General features: G+C 42.8%; 1 protein-coding gene across 1 annotated transcript; it reads left to right on the plus strand.

Moving 5' to 3' along the window:
* Position 1: 1 nt before the first annotated feature.
* On the plus strand, positions 2-11948 carry WDYHV1 (WDYHV motif containing 1). Its single transcript, XM_026843465.1, is given in 8 exon segments — positions 2-41; positions 44-74; positions 314-413; positions 972-1022; positions 3067-3215; positions 3544-3668; positions 11648-11747; positions 11749-11948. Coding segments are annotated over 8 exon segments (627 nt in total). The 3' UTR covers positions 11780-11948.
* Positions 11949-21369: the final 9421 nt, after the last annotated feature.

The following is a 21369-nucleotide window of genomic DNA, read 5'->3' on the forward strand; positions in this document are numbered from 1 at the left end:
CATGGCGCGGCCGGCGGCCGCCTACGAACCGGCGGTGCCGCCCGCCCCGCCTGCGCCTACACTAGCTGCTACTGGTAAGGACCGCCAGGGGACCGCGACCGGGAGGCGGGTTACCCCCCCCCCACCTCCCCCGGGAGGCGCAGGGCCTCGGCTGGAGGCTTCTCCTAAACAGGTGTGTGACCTTGGAGAGCCTTCGGCCACAGAGGGAATTTACATCGGGCGACTTTGGAGCAAGCATCGCCTCTCGGCTCACTGCTGTTCACTAGAAGTGGAGTTGGGAGGGAAAAAAATAATCAGTTCTTGTGTCTTACAGTGAAGAAAATGTTTGGAAACTTTGTGACTACATCAGGAGTCAGGATCAATACCCTTTAGAAGAATTCTATGCTGTTTTCATATCCAATGACAGGAGGATGGTGAGTCAGTGACATGTGATCAGAATATGGCTATGGAGAGATTCAGGCCTTTAGACCACAGCCCAGTGTAGGTGAGTTGTGGTCCCAGGCCTAGACCGCAGCCCAGCATAAGCAAGACGTGGTCCCAGGCATTTTAAGCACAGCTCAACATAGGCGAGATGTGCTGCCAGGCCTTTAGACTGTAGCCCGACCTGTAAGTGCAATGTGGTTCAAAGCCCTGTTGGCTCAGAGGCACACACACCACACCACGTGAGATTGTTTAGTTTTCTGATGCACTCAGGACCGTGGGAAGAGGCATGATGTTGCTATGAGCTGTGGGTGTAGTTGTTCCCTGTAGTCTGTCAGTTTAGGAGGATGATTATATTGTGCAGTCCAGAATGGTATATCCAACTTCATGCTCCTGAAAGTTAGAAACTAGAGAAAATTTTCTGACTGTAGCACAGATGTAGAGTGAGGAAGCGGGTAGGTTAGCAAAGAACCGACCAATTAACCTGGAATTAATCTGTATTAATCTGAAAGGTTTTATTCACTTCAGATCCATTAACTTTCAACTTTCAGATTCCACTCTGGAAGCAGAGATCGGGACATGGAGATGAGCCTGTTGTCTGGGTAAGGCCTTCTCTCTCAGTAATTTCAAGTGCATCCTTCTGTAGTTGGATAGTTGCGGGATCAGACATGGGCAGTGTCACCCACCTTCACTGTAACAAACTGTTATGTTTATGTTCCATCTGAATATAGAGAAACATTTTTTTACTGTGAGGGTGATGGAGCACATTACCCAGAGAGGTTGTGGAGTCTCCATCCTTGGAGATATTCAAAAGGAGATGGTCCCAGTCAGCTGGCTCTAGATGTCCCTGCTTGAGCAGGTAGTTGGACTAGACGATCTCCAGAGGTCCTTTCCAACCTCAACCATTCCATAGTTTTGTATTAATATTTATTATTCTTTTACAACAGATTTATAAAGAGCCTCTATCTGGTGCTCCTTCTTGCCATTTGTAGTAAATTAACAGCGAGACAGTAAAATGTACAGGTGACAAACCTTAATGTTGGCAAGAGTACATAACACATTTGTGGAAATTATCATCTCAATAGTGTTGGAGCTACCAGGTTTGTAGAATTTGAAATAGATCTCTGTATTTATAAGTAGATGGGTGAAAATATCCATGTAGGCCTGACCGAGGATAGAAAAATATAACTAATGTATGTATTCAGTGTCAGCAATTAAACTGGCCCGTAAATGGTGGCTTTGAAGTGTCATTTGATCAATTAATGTAATTGAGTAATTGCCACTACAGAATTCCTTTCAAGTATGTATCGTTACAGAGTTCTTGCAGTTACCTGGCATGGAAAAAAGCTATTTCTTGTGGCAATTTCTGTTTCTGAAATTCGTCAAAATAAACTGCAAACTCCTGAAGCTCTGCGATGGCTGAATCATTCACTTTCTCACAAAATATCGGTATTTTTCTAGTACATAAAAGGTTTAATTTAAAAAGAGATCCAAATGTTATGAAAATTATCTAAAAAGGAATAGGAGAGTCAGGAAAGACCAGCACAGAATATGGATTTCTCGTGAAAATTAATGAATTGAAATGTATTTTAACTTTGATGGTTTTGTGGATCATAGGTTATGTAAAGCTTGTAGTGTAATTTTTCTTATACTCTGTAACACATTCTTCTAAATATTGTGGCAAACAGTTGCATATGCATTTGGTCTGTCAAAATAGCTTGCCCAAGAGCTTTTCCATACCAGTCCCTTTTGGATTTATTTAATATTGAAAGTGTCAAAAGCTGGTGCTTCAGAATGTTTTTGTGAGTGGATTACATTTAATGTAAGGTTTAGTAAACTGTTAACAGCTACCTTTAATTTAATTTTGGAAAACAGCAGTGTACGTACCTGACACCTAACATAAGTAACTGCAGTGTCTCCAAACCTCCACCACACCTGTGTTTCTTCAAAGTTAAGGAATAAAACTCCACCTCATAAGCCAAGTGTCAAGACAAAATAATTACCTTGAAAAAGTGTGATATAGTACCCACAGGCATTTTTCTTCCCTGCTTCAAGAGCTGCTGCAGGAATTCATCTTAGTCTTATGGTCCTCTTGATCTGAGTAGTTTGCTCCTTTCTCAGTGACATGCATTTTTTTTCAGCTGCTTCTGCCAGCTAGACGCTTGGCACTTAAATTCACAAGATCGTGTAACTGCAACAGGTACAACATCTCTTGTTAGAAGAGATCACTAGGTAATTTTAATGTTAAGCTACCATCATATGTTGTTGGGAGCTTTTATTTAGGACTGGGTCTAAGCCAGAAATGCTTACCCCACTCAACTTTTGCCTTTTGGTGTGGGATGTGAAAGAGATTTGCTGTTTCCTTAGGAGTAGCATACACTTTAGTTTAGCTGTTGAGGCTTAAATCAAAGGAGGCTGGAAAGGAAGGGAGAGAATATCGAGGTTTCTTGAAAGGCACAATGGACGAGACAGGCATTAGGAAATCTCTCTCCTGGTGCCAGAAATGTTACAGGCTTAATACTTGAAGGGCAAAAAGCAGTATTTAAATAAAGCATCTGTAGCTTCTGCTTTTAGGAAGCATTTTTTTTCACTCTCCTGGCCAGTATCTCGTTAACAGTTGTTAATGGCAATTACCCTTCTTCCCAGGACTACCATGTTATTCTACTTCATGTTTCCAGCGGGGAGCAGAACTTCATTTATGATCTTGATACAGTGTTGCCGTTTCCGTGTCCTTTTGATGTGTACAGTGTGGAGGCCTTTAGGTTGGATGACAGCCTTCATCCAGAATTTCACAGGTGACAACATATAAAGACCGTGAATGTTATTCAGTGAAATCAAAGTTAAAGTTCTCTTTGTGAATGCATATTGACACATTTTTGCTGAACTCCAGTAAAATAAATGCACTGTCTGTTATTTTTCTAAATTTCTTTACTTTAGTCTCATGAAAAGCCCTTTTCTTTCCTACTGCAGTTTCTTGTTAACCAGTTAACTGCTTGGCATGATATTGCTGATTTATGTATTTAATGAAATTAATGCTCCTTGATGGGACAAGTTCTTGTTCTAGGTGACTAATGCAGTATTGTATACATGTATCTTTTGATACAATTTTGCATTATTATTTAGGAAAATCAGAATGATTCGAGCAGATTTGTACTTGAAGACATTTGCTTCAGACAGATCTCATATGAAAGATGCAAATGGGAAATGGCAGAAACCTCCTCCTTCATACCCTTGCATTGAAACTGCAGGTAGGCTGCCAGAGCTCCTTTTTCCTGCTTACAGTGTTGAATGACGTAGTCCAAGACACACACAAGAAATAAATATGCTTCCATAACATGTGTCCGGAAGCACATCCACATCCAGCTAGCTTCTTATTTCATCTGGAAAAAAAAAATAGGGCTATGAAGCATTTGGCACTTCCTTTTCTGAACATGTAAAGTCTAGCATGCCTCCTGGCATTTACCATTATCAAACATTAATTACTCATCTTCATAAACTGAGTGGAGAATTAGTTAAGTAATACTGTTCTCTCGTTGCAGCACGGAACTGAAGCAAAGAGGTCAAATAATTTGGTTACGGTCACAAAGTGAATTTCTAACACACTGATTATACCACGCTTTAGTTGTCAGGTCCCATCCTGCCAGAGCCGGTTATTTTGACAGGAGGCAGTTTTCAGGCTCTGCTCAGTGTGCTGCGTTTGCCTGCACGAGATATTTGAGGTTTTCCTACCATATGAATGGACCTGAGGACACTTTAAGGCAAACTGGCAAGTCAGCAAATTTCCCTCCAAGCCTTAAGCCTCTTTAAGTGATCGTCTAGATAACAGCCTCTGGGCCAAGCGGAGAAGTAGAGACTTGGCATCTCTTCTGTTTTGTAGAGCTGCTGAAACCATTCTCATCACACCGCATTTCAGCTTATTCTGGTGTGCTTGGCAAGCTGGCTAACATTTGCCGTGTGTGTTTGTTTTCTCATTTTCTTCCCAGATGGAGAAAAGTGTGGTGAAATTTTGCTTTTCATGTTATTGCTCTGCATGTTTGGTTTTGTTGCTTTTTAAATAATGCAGTACTGCTATGTATTTATGTTAGAGAAGACAGGGTCAAAGAAACATGTTTTGTGTTTAGGTCCCCATTTATTGTGGTTTTAAGTTTCTGGGAAGTTAATTCTGTCTTTGCTCTGGCTTCCAAGGAAGCTTGGTGTTTCACACTGGAGTAGAAATGAATTATGAATGACGGCAAGAGCATGGATGTAGTCTTCACTGTGAAGCTTTAGGTGTTTTCTAGAGAATCCAGGTTATGAAGCCCCTTAACTGAAGCACCTATGCAGGTTATGAAGCACCCATGTCTTGGTCCTTATCTCCAGTAAGGCTTTATACCAATGTAGCGTAGTGAGTGGAGAATGCCCGAACTGCAGTTCACAGCTCACTGTTAGCTGGAGTCTCCTAGGTGCTGAGAATGTTTTTGCCTGTGGAAACCTTATTGTTGTAATAATTGAGAGCTAATGACAGTGTGAGGAATATAGATCAGGCCAGACCAAGAAGCTGAAAAAATTCTGCTCAGATCAGAAGACTACAAAACATTTCTTGTGGGTAGTAAGTTACAGAATGACAGTTGCAGGTGTGTACATGGACATTTAACTGTAGCGAATGACTTAACAGCAGCAAACCCTGTAATTCTCCTCTTATCCATCTTGCTTGGTTGAGCTTTACTTCTGTGACAAGTAGCAGCCACATGGTCTCAACCCAACTTCCATATTGTCTCTCTGATGTTGGTAGATAGTGAAAGATCATCCAGTCCAAAACGTGCTCGAAACAAGGATTTCTTAGCACTCTGTCCAGTCTAGTCTTGAACACCTCCAGGGTTGGAGATTCCACCACATTTCTGGGCAATCTGTTCTACTATTTGATCATTGTCACAGTAAAAAAAAAAAAAAAAAAATTCTAGTATGTAATCAGGATTTCCCGTGTTCCAACTTGCTTTTTTTGCTTCTTGTCCCATTGCCAGGCTCCTCCAAGAAGGCTCTGGCTCCATCCTCTCTGTGTCTTCTGGTCAGGTAGATGTAGACAGCAGTAAGGGCTCCCCTTCATCTTCTCTGTTTAAGACTGAACAGGCCTAGTTGCCTCAGCCTCTTCTTGAATATCAGGTACTTCTGCCCCAAACAACTTGATGTTCCTCTTCTGGGCTCACTTCAGGATGTCAATGTTTTTTTTTTTTTTTTTTTTTTTTTTTTTTTTTTTTTCCACTGAGGCACTCCAAACTGGATCTGGTATTCCAGCTCTGTTGATGTGCTCTGGTCTTCTGGTCAGTTACCTGAATGTTGCAGGTGAAAGAAACTGGTTACTCTGCACCCACTGGAGGTGGAAGGTCCTTCATGAGGTAGCTTCAAGATCTGGGTCAGAAGACACATAGACTGTATCAGAGCTAGGATGTCTAGTTCAAGTTGTCTTTCAGTCAGTACCAGTTTCTCCAGCTTCATTTTTTGTCTTCGCTGTATTCACTTGAGATATTGTGTAACGATGCTTCAGTGGCACAGTGTTGTAAGTCAGTGAGGAGTCTGGGTGTAATTGTTGCAGAATTGTGCTGTGACTTTTAGCTGAATCTATGTCCTGTGCTTCAGTGATGTGGTTCCATAGATGAGCATGTGTCCTGCAGGGCAACATACAGGTGTAGAAAGCATTGCTGCCAACAAGTGGAACTGGTAATTCTCTTCCTTTAGGAACTGGTAAAGTAATGCCTCAGCACAGTTTTATCAGGCAGAAAAGTGCCTTATTTTAAACTTGATGGAGAGCTGGGTGGCAGACCTTTTGTTATCATGAAAGAGCCTGGGTTATTAATGTTCATGTCCATGCCAAATTCCATTGCAGATAACTGTTTTCTCCCTGCCATTTAACTTAGAGACAGTACTCTGCTTTCCATGATAACTTGTGTTTGTGTAAGATTAAATTGTTTTCATATTTCATGTTAGAGGTAACTGCAATTTAATGGCTGACAGAATTGACCACATATTGTTTTAGTATCAATTTATTTGTGAAGCATAATTAGATCAGAGCAGTATTATTATTTTGCTGTCATGTAGAGTAGCCAAATTCCTAAGCTCTTGAGAAGATGATTACAAAAGCATACAAGGCTTTTATAATAGTTGTTTTCTGTGTGTCATGTTTGATGTTAAACAATGTTTGAAGACTGAAAAAATACAATAAAAACCTATCAGTCTCTTTTAACGTATGAGCATTGTGCTATTAAAAAGACATGTGCCCATGAATTCATGGTATTTAAAGGTAATCAGCACTCCACTACTATTGATACAATTTACTATATGTTAAAGCATGTTAGGTACATTTATATATGCTGCTTTCCATATCCCACTTGGTTTTAAAGCTTTAAGTAAACTTAAAAAGACAAAAATGTTTCCTCTTGGTACTAAAATATTGCTTCTCCAGAGCAGAGCAGCTGTTAAGCCTGAATGTAGCACTTTGGAAGAGGAAATTCTGTAGTATCTGTCAGATGTGAGCTAAATAGGACTATTGGTAGGAAAATGTAATTAGTGTGGAGCTAGGACAGGATACTAGGACCAGTGATTTCTTTTTTATGAAGTAAACCAGGAAATGTTTAATGACCATGACATTCCTTTTGGAAATGAATCGAGGAATCTCTATCAGTAGCCAATTAAGCATTGTTTTTTTCTTACCACTAACTCAAAAGGAATAATTCTTAAACTGTGCTTGTGCTGCTCATGGGGTTGCAAAATAAACCTCCTAAAACAAGCTTATCTTGAGTCATAACTTTTTTAAACATGTAATGGAATTTGAAACTGCAACTAGGTGACTTTTTTTTTTTTAAAGACCTTAGCATTATTTTAAAAAAAACCCAAACAACCCCATAACCAACCAACTAAAAACCCACTCAAACTCCCTAATATCTCATCGGAACTCACATGTTTAGTGGATCATTTTGCAACTGGCTCAGCTCTAGCTGTTTCACAGAGCTAGGCCTCTGTCTTTCTTACTGGTGTTGCTCTGGCCTCTGTTCTGCTCTGCTGCTGTGTGTGCCAGGAGAAGCTGGCTAACTTAACTGGGTGCATGGTGCTTTCTGACCCAGCCCTATCCTCAAAGCAGCTCTGCTGGAATAAACGTACCTGAGCTGCAGCAGATTCCCTTGATCCCATCTGGTTGCTAGTGGTCTCCTGTTGAAAGAAAACAGGAGCAAGTGTAGTGTTTTGTTCAAATTAAAAAAATTAAGAAGATACAATTTGGGACATAAATTCATCATTCTAGTGTTGGCAGGCCCATGCTGGAGTTTTATTTTAAGTCTTCTCTCCACAAATTAATGAGGTCTGATTCTGCTTAGTTTGAGTCCTGATGAGATCAGCCCTCCTTACTGCAAGCCTGGGTAAAATACAGCTTGCACAGTGCCTTTCAAAATTACTCAGAACAGATGGTCTTATGGGTTATACACAACTGTTAGTATCAACTCTTAACACTGAAAAGCATTGGTTTGAATTTCAGCTCTCCCTGGGTGTTTGGTAGCACACTGTCAGGGTTGATTTGTAAAGGCTTTTTGTTCTTAGTATTATTAAAATCCTTGGTAGTTGTAAATGATGGGGTTTGCTTGTTTGTTTTTTTTTGTTTGGAAGAGCATGAGTAGGACAGCTGAGAAATTCTGGAGGTACTGTGTATATACAGACACATCTATGTAACAGAAGAGCTACTAGACAGAGGCCAGGCAGATGTCTTCTGTTTCTTTCTGTATCCCCTGAGGGTGGTAGGATCCTAGTGAAAGCAAAAAAAGGAGCACTGATACAGATACAAGTAGTTCATATGCATTTCATGGGAACCTTCTGCTCTTCTCATTTGAGAATAAAACTCCGGTCTGTCAAGTTATGTCCTTACTTCGTGACCTTTTATGGAAGTAAAGAATCAAGTTGGGATAGAACCAGTAAAAGTACATCTAAGGTTAGAAATATTTAAATTCTGTGAGTGTCTTATTGAAATTACGGTACTTTCTATGAAAGACAATATAAGGTGACCGGCTTTTGTTTTACACTGAGATGGACCAGGATAGTTTGTGCAGTCAGTTGTGTCTCTGCTGAGGGGACAGCACCCTCTAGCTGAGTGTGGTAACAGCCTGCAAAAACACTTCTCTCTCTCCTCAGGCAAGGGAGGGGGATCTGAAAAGAACTGTAAACACCTACGCAAGTCTCTGAAGAGCCCAACTTTCTAAGTATTTTAGGTGCCCCCAAGGTTAGGCAGCAGCAGAGCTGATCTTGGAGGCTTTGCTTCTGACTCGCTCACCTCCAGCAGCCCTGCGGCAGCTGTCATTATGCAGTTAGTCCAAGGTCTATGAGCCAAGCTAAGGCTTGGCTGAAGTATTGCTTTCTAACTACTGTTGGCAGAAGCCACAAGTATCATGGCTAACAGTGCCATCTGATTGTGTATGGCCTTTTATTTCGTCCCTGCTCAAGGCAAAAGGGTCAGACTTGATTAAAAAAGATAAAATTATTCAAGAATCCAAGAATGTGCCAGCTAGATGTCATGTAACAAAGTGGGTTTGGTCAGAGAGGAAGATCGCCTCTGAGCATGCACAAATGCAAGCTAGTGTAATAGCCACAGCATGTGAGGAGGACTGCAAGTATAAATTAAGTCTTTTTAAAAAAAAAAAAAAAATTACTCTGTTCCTCTGGACTTTGTATAAATATTATATAAAGCATGCTCCTCCTTGCTTTTGTGGAGAAATCCTTTTGGTTTGTCAGCTGTAACATCCAGAGGTCTCTCCTGTAAATTCTGCTGTTTGTTATTCCTCATCTGATTCAGGAAGAGGACTTTGTGGTGTTCTTATGCATTTTTGCAAAGCTGTTTCCTAAAACTGCAAGGTCTAATATAACATACATGACATCCAGATACAGCATATGAGTATATGAGTAAGAAGAGTGGCATGGAGAGACTATTTTCTCCTGAATTGAATAAAACAGGAGAGGTCTCACTATGTTTTTTCCCATGGATAGCTCTCATACTGCTTCAGTGCCATCTACTGACTGGCTCTTAGACCATCTGCTCTTCACAGGAATGTTCCTGTTTGCTTTGTTAAACAATTTTTCATTTCATTAAACTTCTGCGATGGACTGTGTTATGCTGTGCCGCAGCCTTTCTGAATTTAAGATAGTATTTCACTTCCTACAGACACTGTGACAGCAACTTCCAAGTTGCTAACAACAGCGGCTGTGTTTTCAACTCTACTGGAACAATCCCCTTTGTGCTTCTTCACCATTCATAGAACAGTTTTATGAAATTATTGTCCTGCTATGCTCAGTGCATATAAAGCAGGGGATTAGTTATCTTTCAAATCTTAAACTATATAAAGAATCACATAAATTTTAAAACAAAAGCATCAGGGAGGAAAAGACAAGTTGGGAATTGGAAAACAGACCTACCAGTCTACCAGCAAGCAAGAGCTGTTATCTGCTACTAATTGTTCTTGAGCTACAACAGCAATTTGGACTTGTGCTATTTTAAAATCCCCTCATAGTCAGGCAGAAATTGGCTCTGTTCTGCTAGACTCATTTCAGCAGCAGGAAGATGCTTGGCTGAACATAAGGATTTTAAAACGTGCAGAGCCCGAATAGGTTAACAAGAAAAGAGTTAGGGGCCAGACCTCGGAAGTGGTGAGAGCTGGGATTAGGCAAATCACAAAGCTCTGCCATAGTGTAGATGTGGTGCAAATAGAGGGCTTCAGGGACTGGATTATGGCTGGGACTCCTGGGTCTGGGATTCCCAAGCATTATCTTCCATTCCTCGCTTACGCTGTCCATAATGGTAAGCCTAATTACACAAGCTTTTTGCAGCTGAAGCAAATTCCATCCTATGGATTTTCTAATCCATTCATTAGAGCCTACTCTTGTTTGGTTCTTAATCCTTAAATGTGCACATGAATCATCCATGTTAAAATAAATACTTAAATATAGCAGGAAAGCTATAACAGTAAATCCAATGGCTTTCCCACTCTGTTCTTTCAACTCATTCTCTTCCAGTTTTCTTTTAATGGACATTTTAAAAGATTATTTGCACAGATCGTCAGTGAGAACATAAAACAACAAACCCACGGATGTTTGTAGTCACAGCTGAATAGGTTGAGGAGTGGGAAACCTCTGATCAGCATGGTTCTGAGCCAGCAAAGCTTGTACCAGGCCAGCTCTAGAAAAAGGATGTACAAGGCACCTAAACCCGAAACTGCACACCAGCACTTTGCACTGAGCTCTCTGGGATCCGTGAATGGGACAGAATGGTTTCTACCTCTCCTGAGAGGGTCAGAGCAGATCAAATTCCTGGCAAAGAGCCAGTCATGCTTACTTTTTTCCTGAAATTATGGCAATTAACCTTTTTCTCCTCTGACTTTATTCAGTGGTTCAGGAGAAAAAAAGAAAAGAAAAAAAAAAGAGTTTGTGCCCAGCCTACGTTTATGCCCTCCTTTGTCTGAGCATCCCTCTAGGCTCTGGGATGGGTTATGTCAGATGCTTTCTCCTGTTTGCATATTCTGGCCTTGCGGTGGGCTGGTGTACAGCAAGGACAAAGTTCAGGGCTGGAGATAAGGCAAATATAGAGCAAATACTGTTGCCTGGGGAGTAACAAATTGTAGATTTGCTGAGGGGCTAATTGCTTCTTAGAGACATTAAGTAACTTCCAATTCTGACTGCTGCTCTGATCTAGTTCCTCTGTAGTCAGTGCAAAACCTGACTCATCTGACTTTGGTTCAGAACTTAATGGGGGAATAGTATCTCCCCTGCTTTTGAGTAATTGGATTTGTATGGATATAGGGAGACTACAAGCACCTGTTGCATTGCAATTCCCTTTGCTGGTTGTTTGCACTCCCGTTCTCCTGACACTACTCAACCCTTCTAGGCTGCTGTTGCAGGGAAAAATCTTACTCTTTCTTATACATACTAGTTTCTAATGACTAAGGATGTTTAGTGATCTGGTAATGTGATTATTGCCATGGTCAGAGGGAGGGATCAGGGGCAAAAGCAATATTTCAGAGACTGGAAATACATGTTTTTGTGGCACCGTACAATTTGCAGAATCTTGCTGGACTGCTACTCTGCAAGTGTGCTATGAACTCTTTGCTGTTTTGAACTGAACTATCAAAGAGGGGTTTTCAGGCGTTTTTGTGATAGATGTATACCTGTGCTATAGAAGCTGCATCAGAAATTTAAACATTTCCCTTTCCTGGTCCTTTTTTAGACTCCAAGATGAATTTGGATGATTTCATCAGTATGAATCCCAAAGTGGGATGGGGCTCAGTGTTCCTTCTCCCGGACTTTGTGCATCGCTTTGGCAGACAGTGATTACAGCTATTCTTTGAAAGAACAGTGAAGCGAACAAAGAAGTTCTCCCTACTTCTGTTTTGAGTGGGTGTGTTTTGTTCTGCTGCTCTTATACTGTATGGTTTACATTTATTTACATGGAATAAGTATTTGGGCAAATAGAATGCCCAATCAGAAAGATCATGAACTGAATAAAAACTTTTATTTTGATTATGTAAGATTGAACTTGGTTTTTAATATGTCAAATCAAAGGCAAACTTCCCACTGTAAGCATATTATTTTTCCATCTACTGTGCCCAAATTGAAAAGAGCATTTACATGTTGTAAGAAAAGCTTTTGGAAGAATACATGCATAAAAACTACATAAATACATGTATCAAACTGTTAAATGTCGCCATGTTTTAGAAGTGACATACTTCAGAAGTGAGTATATTCTTTACATTATGACTTCTATCACTTACGTAAACAGATGGTGCATCTCAGTTTAGTCACTAGCTTTATCAATTAGGCTTATTTAGCAGAAGCCTAAAGGCCAGACCCACAAAGGGAACAGAGTTTTGGGAGTACAATCTTAAACTCCCAAGCACTGTGTAAAACCAGGTAAGTATCTAGGTTTCTGTGCTGTAAAAGGGGAGAATTAAATGCCTGCCATTTTAGTTAAACTGTTCCTGTGCTGATGGTTGCTGGAAGATGCAGTTGCATTTCCTTTTTATGCTGGCTGCGCATTCTTACCTGCCCCTATGTGCTTGTACTTGGCATTGTCTGGTCCCATGGTAATCCAGGGTAGGAAGCTAAACTGACAGAAAGAAATAAGGTGGTTTGTTTTTTTCCTGCTCTTAGTTACTTGAACTGGCTTGCCATGAGGTCAGCCAGCTGCTCTTGCTGCCATAAGGAAATCTGCAGGAACATATGGTTGGGGGGAAGGGAATGAGAAAGTCTGCCCCATACAGGGTCACTTGCTGCTGAATTTCCTTTGAGGTGATATCAAGCTCTGCGTCCTTGCTGGGGAACCCAAGAAAGCCATTGTTTTGATTGGAGGTTTGGAGCAGTCTCCCACCTCTTTGAGAGCATCTTAAACATGGGATTGCAGAAATAGGCTAAAATGGGGTATTTATTTCTCTGCTTTTGGACCTGGTCTACTTTACATACTTGGATATCATAGAATCACAGACTAGTAGAATAATTCAGGTTAGAAGGGCCAGGTGGTCTCTAGGCCAGTCTCCTGTTCAAATCAGGTCAGACCAGGCAGCTTAGGGCTTTATCCAGTCAGGCCTTGGAAACCTATAGGGATTGAGACTACAATAAACATTTGTGATAGATTTCAGTCTTGGGGATCATTTTATTTGTAAGTACAGAAAAATAAAAACTTCAAAGATACTTACATGTATATTACTGTTATATAGGTGTATTATTATACACATATTCTATTGCATCAGTTCCAGAGAATTTACTCAGCATGTTAACAGCAGAGACAGACCACTGAAGGACTGGGATTGATTCACTTCATCTCTTTTTCTGTGTTGTAAGGACTTTCTGAATGTAGAAACTTACACTTTCTGTTGCCAGATGCAGCACAGCTGCTTGGCTGTGCAGATAGCTTGCTACCACACGGATTCCTTGGGTGCCAGTATGGACTACGGATAGAAGGTCTTGTCAGGGCACTCATCTGCAGAGTGGGAGAGTTGATCTGTAGTTTCTGTCTCTGAACCAACTTCCCTAGAAGAGATGGAGATGATGGAACTGGGGATTCCTGACAAACTGGTGCTCAGAGCTCTCTTGTGAGGGAGCAACTCTGGATTTGACTAGATACACCTCCATGAAAGGACTGATGATGGATGAAATGGCAGCTCTTTCTGCATGACGCTGATGTGGCAGGCATGCTTTGAATGAGTGAAGACGTTACTGGTTTTGAGTGATGTCAATACTAGTCGTGAATGTGCACAGCAGCAGAAATTTGTTTGCTCAGCCCTATATAGATGCTAACCCAGTGCCCAGGGCATTGCACGCACTGCCCAGGTTAGACAATACCAGAACTGAGAATTTGAAGATCAGTGGTTTAACTGAATGGGTTATGTTAAGCACTTTTTATCCTTCAAGTGGCTGAGTCATATACACAGAGTTCCTGTGTGTTGGTTAACAGACCCTTTAAGTGGTTGCAGAACATTAGGTTCTCATCCCTCCCTACTTGAGTATGTCATTTGATTTAAATACTGAGCTGCCATCCTCAGCTAGTTTCCGGTGACTGAAATCCATGACACACTCCCTTTAGTGAGGCTCAGACACAAGAATTTGCCTGGTTTAGTCTAGTTTCAGGATCAAGGCTGTTAAGAAGGAGAACAATCACAACGGTTATTCAGAATATAAAAGTTTAAAAAAAAATCAATGTGAAGACAGTCCTTTTTCTCTCTAATCATTCTGAACAGATGCTTAATTTTACATGTAGCAGGCTCTGTGTGTGTGATGAGAGCTTTTCTATAATTGATAATCTTTTTGTAGCTCTTGTAAAAAAGTTGTCATTCCAGAGGGATAGGTAAAAGCCAGAGAATTACTTCTTTCAGTGATGAGGGTGTTGATATTGTGGTGCTGTCTCTGTTGCCCTTCAAGCTTCATGGCATTTCATCACCATTTCAGAAAGTGTACTGTCAGGAAGACAGAATTCAAGAATACATCAAGTTCTCATTTAGGGCTCCAAATACAAAGAGGAGCTGCTTGCTTCAGTATAATTAGCAGAGACCAGCCAGCCCTTTTTCTAATGCTGATAGCCTCGGTGTCCCATCAGATGGACTAAGTGAATTCTCTCCCCCCTTTACTCCTTTCTTTCTCCAATTAACATCCTGACTGTTTTGGGAGAACTTGCTGTGTTTAACTTTTCTGCTGTCACCTCAGACCTGATGTGTGATGTGTCCGCACCAGCACAGTTTACTCATTGAGCACCACAGTCAGTCACAGGCAGAAAAATGGTTTGTTGCGATCCACTTTGCTGCATGCCTGCAGAAGCAGCGTATGTCAGAAGTACAAGCAAAGAACTGCCACTGTAAAGCTGATGGTGAGGAGGCAGCTTCACTGCCAGACACCACAAATTATCAGCTCTATGATCATTGATGTTTTTAAACACCTAAGATTCAAGCGACTTTCTACCATGAACATACATATGTATGGGGTGTACCATATGGCAGAGCATGACTTGGTGGTCCTCAGGTACAGCTCCACGCTGGCCAGTAGAGCCACCCAAAGTGGTACTCTAGGGAGAGCCTCATTCCTTTATGCAGGGGAGCTGGGCTCGTGCTACTATGAGATATGAAATAAAATGAAAGCTTTGTCATTACTGCAGAGCTGCTTTGCTGGGTGCACTGGCACTGCAGGATCAGCATGTGCTCACCTATAGCTGTCGATAGCACTTAAGACTTTTAATCTTCCCTGTGTCCAGATGATGTCCCAATGTGTCCACACAAAGATGGGCTGCTTATTCACTTTCACTACAATTACCTTAGTGCTTTCCATTCTGTTTTAGCCTTCTTTACCTTGTCCTTTCCCACAGTGAAGTTCTTCTATTGTCTAGTTTTTACTACAGTGTGTAATAATATGTTGTGCGGTGGCTTTTTGGACTAGGTCACCCTTCAGTCAGGCACTGAACAAAGTGAGGAGAACCCCCCCCTGCCCTCAGATCAGTTACAATTCCATGGTCTCCCAGCTTCTGTATTCTGCTGGTCGCTGGAAGTTTTCCAACACTTTTACTTCTAGACACGTTAGGGTAAGACCCGATAGCCTTAATACTCATAATGGCAGGATGTTCTATATCACGGGTAGTTCTCACCTCCATCAGGCTGTTGATGCAGTAAGCTGCAGCAGAGGTGGGACACCCACGTTTCTCCTGCCTTTTTCTCCTCTTTGCTGCTACTTTTTAGTTAGCAGTACAGTTTACTTAATAGCTAACCTCTTCTAGTCGCCTCTTTGGGACTTTAGAAAAAAAAAGGGCCACATTTGTGGCATGTATTTGCTCGGTCAGCTCATTTCTGCAAACGTAAATGACCAGGTCTTGAGAAAATACCATTTCTCAGTTGGCCAGCAGAGAGAGCAGTCAGCATTCGGTGGATGTGCAGGTTGGGACACAGCCAGAGGCGCTCTCCTGCACACTTGGCCCTGCCAGTAGCTGTTACAGTTAAAAAAAAGATTCTGACAGCAGTGCAGAGGTGATTTGTATCTTGCAAGGTTGCAGCTAACGAGTTATGTGTAACTCTCTAATGTCAGTGCATGTCCTTTCTGCACATCAAGGACTACATGTGAGCATCATCCAAGCATTTACCATTTTTGGGGGGATCTGAAATGGGTGTGTGACACCTTAGATTATCAGACTAATTACTTTATCAATATATGGATTTCAGGGGCTAAATTTAGGCACCCAGCACATTGCAATCTGATCTGTGCTGTTAAATAAACTGCAGAGAGGCACCAGGGTGTATTTGTATGAATCAGATTCCAGGATGAGAGCCCAGGTCGAGACATTTTGACCTGCATGACCTCCACTCCTCAACCCCTCATTGTCCAGCCAGAGCCTCGTGCATGCACTGAAGCACTGTTGCTCTCCAAACACCTACTGTAAAATGGCCATCTCTGAGGTCCACTTATCTTTTGTTAGAATAACTTTGGTCCAAATTTTTTTGTTTTATGGTGCTGTAGTTTTTTTCTCCACCTTTTCATAAAACATGGGTTGTGGACTGAATGACCTGAGAAAGCTGTAGGAAATAGGCAGGAGGTGTGAAAATCCTGCCCTGTCCCTGCAGTAGTCGCAGTTACCTCCCACCGTGTGCCTTGCAAAACTATTATGAGACACCATCCATGACCCAAGTGATGGCTGTCCCCTGCAACTGGCACGAGCCACACTGCCAGAGGAGAGGACCAGCAAAGCATCACTTCACACATCACCTGGCTGAGCAGATGGCTTAGGGTTTGTCGGGGTTGCCCTCCTATGACACTTTGGATTCGCAGGCCTGGAGAATCTCATCTCCTCTTGAGGTGAAACCTGTCTGGACATCTGTCTCTCTTCAGGTAATTACCTACTCAAAATTTGAGGGAGGGAATACTGGTGATTTTCTTCTCCCTTCTGGCTTCCTCCTTATGCAGGAGTTGGCCCAGTTGAGGCTAAGGTTAATGAAGCATACCCGGAGAATGAGTGTCTGGAGACATCTGCTCAGGTTTGCTCAGCAGCTGCGTGCAGCCTTCCCCGTGGAGCTTGGCTTTTGGTGAAGGTTTTCGTTTGTGATCATGGAGTCAGAAGCAAAGCAATCCATATAAATGCAGCCTTTCAGCAAGTTAAGTGCAGCTGCAGTAGTGGTTCTGGAAAATCTCTCCAGTTTGACCTAAGATAAACAAATATAGTTGCTTAAGCATCCTCAATGTTTCCTTATACTTACAGTAGGAAATACCTTGGATACTGAGGGCAGCTAAAACAAATCTTACTTAGTTATCTAAGGCCTCTGGCAAGTCCGTAAGTTTCTGAGTGAGCTAAGCCACTTCCTAGGCATGAGGTGTACTGAGCTTCATTTTCTAATGATAAAAATAAGCGTTCAAATGACCCAAGCTGTGAACTGTCACTCACAAGGTCCAAGGAAGTGGCATTATACACCTGAAGCTCAATTTGAGTGTCTGGCACTGGTGCAGAGGGAGATGAGCAGGGTGTTTCTGACCAGCTGGATTCCTGACATTATATTACTTAAAAGCAGGAAACGCTCATTTGGCCTGGTTCAGTGTCATACCGGCCTTCCCATGCAAGGCTATATCTGGAACTCAAACACTGCAATAAGGCAGGAATCATTATATGTTATTTTTTTTAAACAGCCTACACAGTAAGAAGATGGTAGTTATCTCAGCCTTCCCTTCTTTTTAGTATGCAATTGTGGCGGCGTGCTTCCCACCGTCTCAGCTTGGCTGCTCAAATGGCAGCACACCAGCTCCATGCTTGGAGCCATCCCGAGAAAATGTTCTGCTGTGGCTCTTTAACCATTTAGCTGTAAAGCTCCCTTCCACCGTTTCTAACTGATGGGGTGAAGCAAGGGTTTCCAGTCCTTGTTTATAGCCAGTGTAATCAGTTTGGCTATTTATACTGTATTCACCACAGAGCACTTTGCTGTATGATATGGTCACAGTTATATTTATACCAGTGTAAAAACAAAGTCATCACAGATCGAGGAGGCGACATTCAGAGTATTTTTTCCTTGCTACGTGATGCTGTTTCTTCAGCAATTCAAACTTTTATCTGGCAAAGTCATGCTCCTAGGAAGAAAATACAGCCCGCTGTAAGTCAGTAATCCTACCAGCATTTATCTGCACTTGTGTTTTTGTCTTGCGTGAAGTAAATGCAACTATTTAGTCAAGTAGCTGCTACCTCGGTATGAACATGCAGCGCTGCCAGCAAAGTCCATAGAGTTGTCTTTTAGTACAGCTGAAAGCAGAGTTTGATCTGCTCTGCCAGACGTACTAAAAATACCTTTTAATATGCTAAGGTATGTGTCTGGCCAGTTGTTTTCAAATGCATCATTCCATGGAGTTGCTTCAAAGTAAACGGAGCCCAACCAGCTGGGTCCTAAGATGCAAAATAACCAGGGAATGGCTGCAGGGGTCCAGCCTCTCTCCTGGCTGGGAGGCACAGGCACGGCGCCCCCCCCCACCTTGCTCCTAGCGGGAGGTTGGGAAGAAGGGATTTGGAGGGGATTTGCAGTGCCCTACCTGCCATATTTGTCAGAGGTGTTTTACTGAGAAGATTGTTTCCTTAATCCACCGTCTCATTTAACTTATTTGATAATTATTAAATAGAAAAACCAGGTTGGGTGTTTTTGAGATCTGAAAGGCCAAATTAGGGGCTTCTTTCCCAGCAGATAAGACGCACACACAGTCCCAGCAGCTCCTGCTCGCCAGCCTCTCCAAGCTCACATCGTGCATGGAGGCAGAGCCCTGGCCTTCTGAGCTGCTGCGTGAGCAGGGGCGAAGCAGTCGCCCTCCCCAACGGCTGCAGAGCCCGAGTGAAAGAAACCTTTCTGCTGATGTTCTCTGTGGCTTCACTCCTTTAAACCACTGTGAAGTCCATGGCTGTGGAACAGCTCAGCCCAGCCCTGGCTGCACATGCCCCAGATCCCCAGCCCTTGCTGTGGACTATGGTGTCCCTTCTGCTGGCTCCCTGCAGGGGCAGTGCAGGTGGTGTAGGTGGCAGGACATTACCACCCCACTCAGGATGCTTGCTGGGTTTACAGAAATCCTCAGAAATGGGGATTATTTGTTCTCATTCAAGGAACAAATGCCCAGGCTTAGCTGGTGGAGATCCTGATAAAAAACCCACACATGAAGCTTGTCCAGTGTTGAGGACATCTGAGGCCTGACACATGACAAAAGCACACACGTGGGGTCCAAAAGAGGCATTGCCATCTTTACTGTCACTTGGTCTCATCTGAGATGGCATTATTGTACTTGCAGTAAGGTCCTGCCTGCATAGTGCAGTAGAGCCTGCTCCCAAATAGCATTATAACTACTTCTTGCTGCTGCTGCCATTTGGAGAATGATCTATGGAGCTCCAGTGGTACAGCCATTAACACAGCTGGATTAGCAAGTGGAAGCTTTGTTTCAAGCTTTCTGTAATAAAATACTGCTGTACAGTGGCACACAGGCTAGTTAGGGTTTCACCGCCAACTTGAGAAAATGAGGGCAAAGGTTGATTAAATATTAAGTGGGATGCAAGATCCCAGCTGATGCAGTTCATCTCGTAACCTGAGGATGGGCTGGAGGTAAAAGTGACTTCCTGAGATACCTGAGAGGGAACTACCATTGTGGCCAGCAAGAGGAGCTTTGGGGTTCCTCCATCAGCTTCCAGTGCCGAGACCTCTGGGGTAACATGTGTACTCATGGAGAGGGATCAAAATGAGGACCCTTGGAATATCAGTATCCTTTTCTATTTGGATTTCTACCTCCTCCGTAAATAAAAGACCATTTCTGCCTGCATCGGACTGCCAAGCAGGCTATACTTACATCAGGCAGAATATATTCATGAAAAAAACAAAAGGGGTTCGTGATTAATGCAGAAACATTCCTTCCTCACCACAGGATGAGCCGTGTCCTAAAGCTTTCCTTCAAGCAAAGCTGCTGCTGACAAAATTATTGACCTTCCTTACACTAGAGAGCAAGGCTTCTGAAAGACAGCTTTCATTAATTGTGTGTCTGTATGTCTGCACGTGCATGTCTGTGTGCCTCTCTGTGTATATGTATATAGACCTCTTTCACAGCAGCATGTTTTGCAGTGGGTATTGCCTCCTGTGCTTGCTAAACTCACCTTGGCATTAGCAATGAGCAGCATTGAATTATATTCTCACTGCTCCCATTAGCAGTTGGCTGTTCTGAGGAGGACCAGCACCTCGGCTGCTGGTACCTGGCCAGGTGTAAAGGCTGCGAGGGCTCCTGCTCCGCTCCTTCCCTCACTGGCATGAGCACGGGCAAGTAAATCTGGATAAATCAAGGCACTTTCTTTTCTGTGGCTCTTAGGCCAACATTACTGCACTCCTAGTGATTTCAGTTCCCATCGTCCCCTTCATCCCATCCATATACCCTTGCAGATATTTAAAGATACTTTTTTTTTTTTTTTTGATATAAACTGTGCCAAAGCTTGGCTCCTTTAGGAAGACAAACTGGCAGTGGAAACATCGATAACTATACAGGCAAATATTGTATTGCTTAAAAACCTTTATTTGGATTGGTTAGATAGTTGGTTGTTTGTTGTTTTTATTTCTTTTTGGATGGTGCTAAAGATACCATAAAATTAACTTCAGTGTAATTCCAGTGATTTGTATACTTCATATTCATGTGCCTTCAAAATTAAAAGCAACCATGATAAACCTGAAGCAAATAAACCTGAGGAGGATCTAATCCCTTTTCTCCATGCTCCCAGCAGCCTCCGAAGCCAGCGGGGTCCCAGGAGGGCAGGGCCGGCAGAGCCCAGGCTGAGTGGCATGGAGGATCATTGGGAAGGCTTTGTTGCTCTGCCATGAGGATATTAATTTTTCAGGCCAGCTGACAGCATGTGCGGGGAGCGTAAACATTTGGCTCCAGCAAAGCGTTTGCAGACAAGGGAGACAAGTTGCGCATGAGATAAACAGGGTCCTTGTGATAGTGCCCAGCTGGGCAAGGGCTGTCTCCGGCGGATGCGAGCGGCATCGGGTGTGAGGGCCCACAGCACCCTCGGGGAGAAGCAGGCCTGGGCAGAGGAAGATGCAGCCATAGGTGGGAGGACAGTGGTTTTGCAGTGGAGCAGCGCACTTGCCTGGTGCCTCTGCAGCCTCCTGAGGCTCCCCACCACTGACTCTTCCCAAGACCCTGGGGCAGGGTTGGGAAAGGCTTGAAAATACGCCCTTGGGTGGGGGCACTTTAGGGGTCTGAGGAAAAAGCTCAGAAGCAGTACTGAAGATGCTTGCAGTACCGCTTTTGATTGTGGTGTGTTTTGCATCCAAACAGCAGTCATTTTGCAGGGAGTGGGGAGGGATAAGTGCGTAAAGAGCACCCAGGTCTTCTTTTTCCAGCTGTTTCCAAGAAGACCAGCTGCCCACATTAGTTCAGGCTTAATTCCTGCTCTGGGGTCATTGCAACAGTCTTTTAAAAGTTGGG

The sequence above is a fragment of the Athene cunicularia genome (genome assembly GCF_003259725.1).
Source record: "Athene cunicularia isolate RWA chromosome 2 unlocalized genomic scaffold, athCun1 chr2_part1, whole genome shotgun sequence".
Taxonomy (NCBI): Eukaryota; Metazoa; Chordata; class Aves; order Strigiformes; family Strigidae; genus Athene; species Athene cunicularia.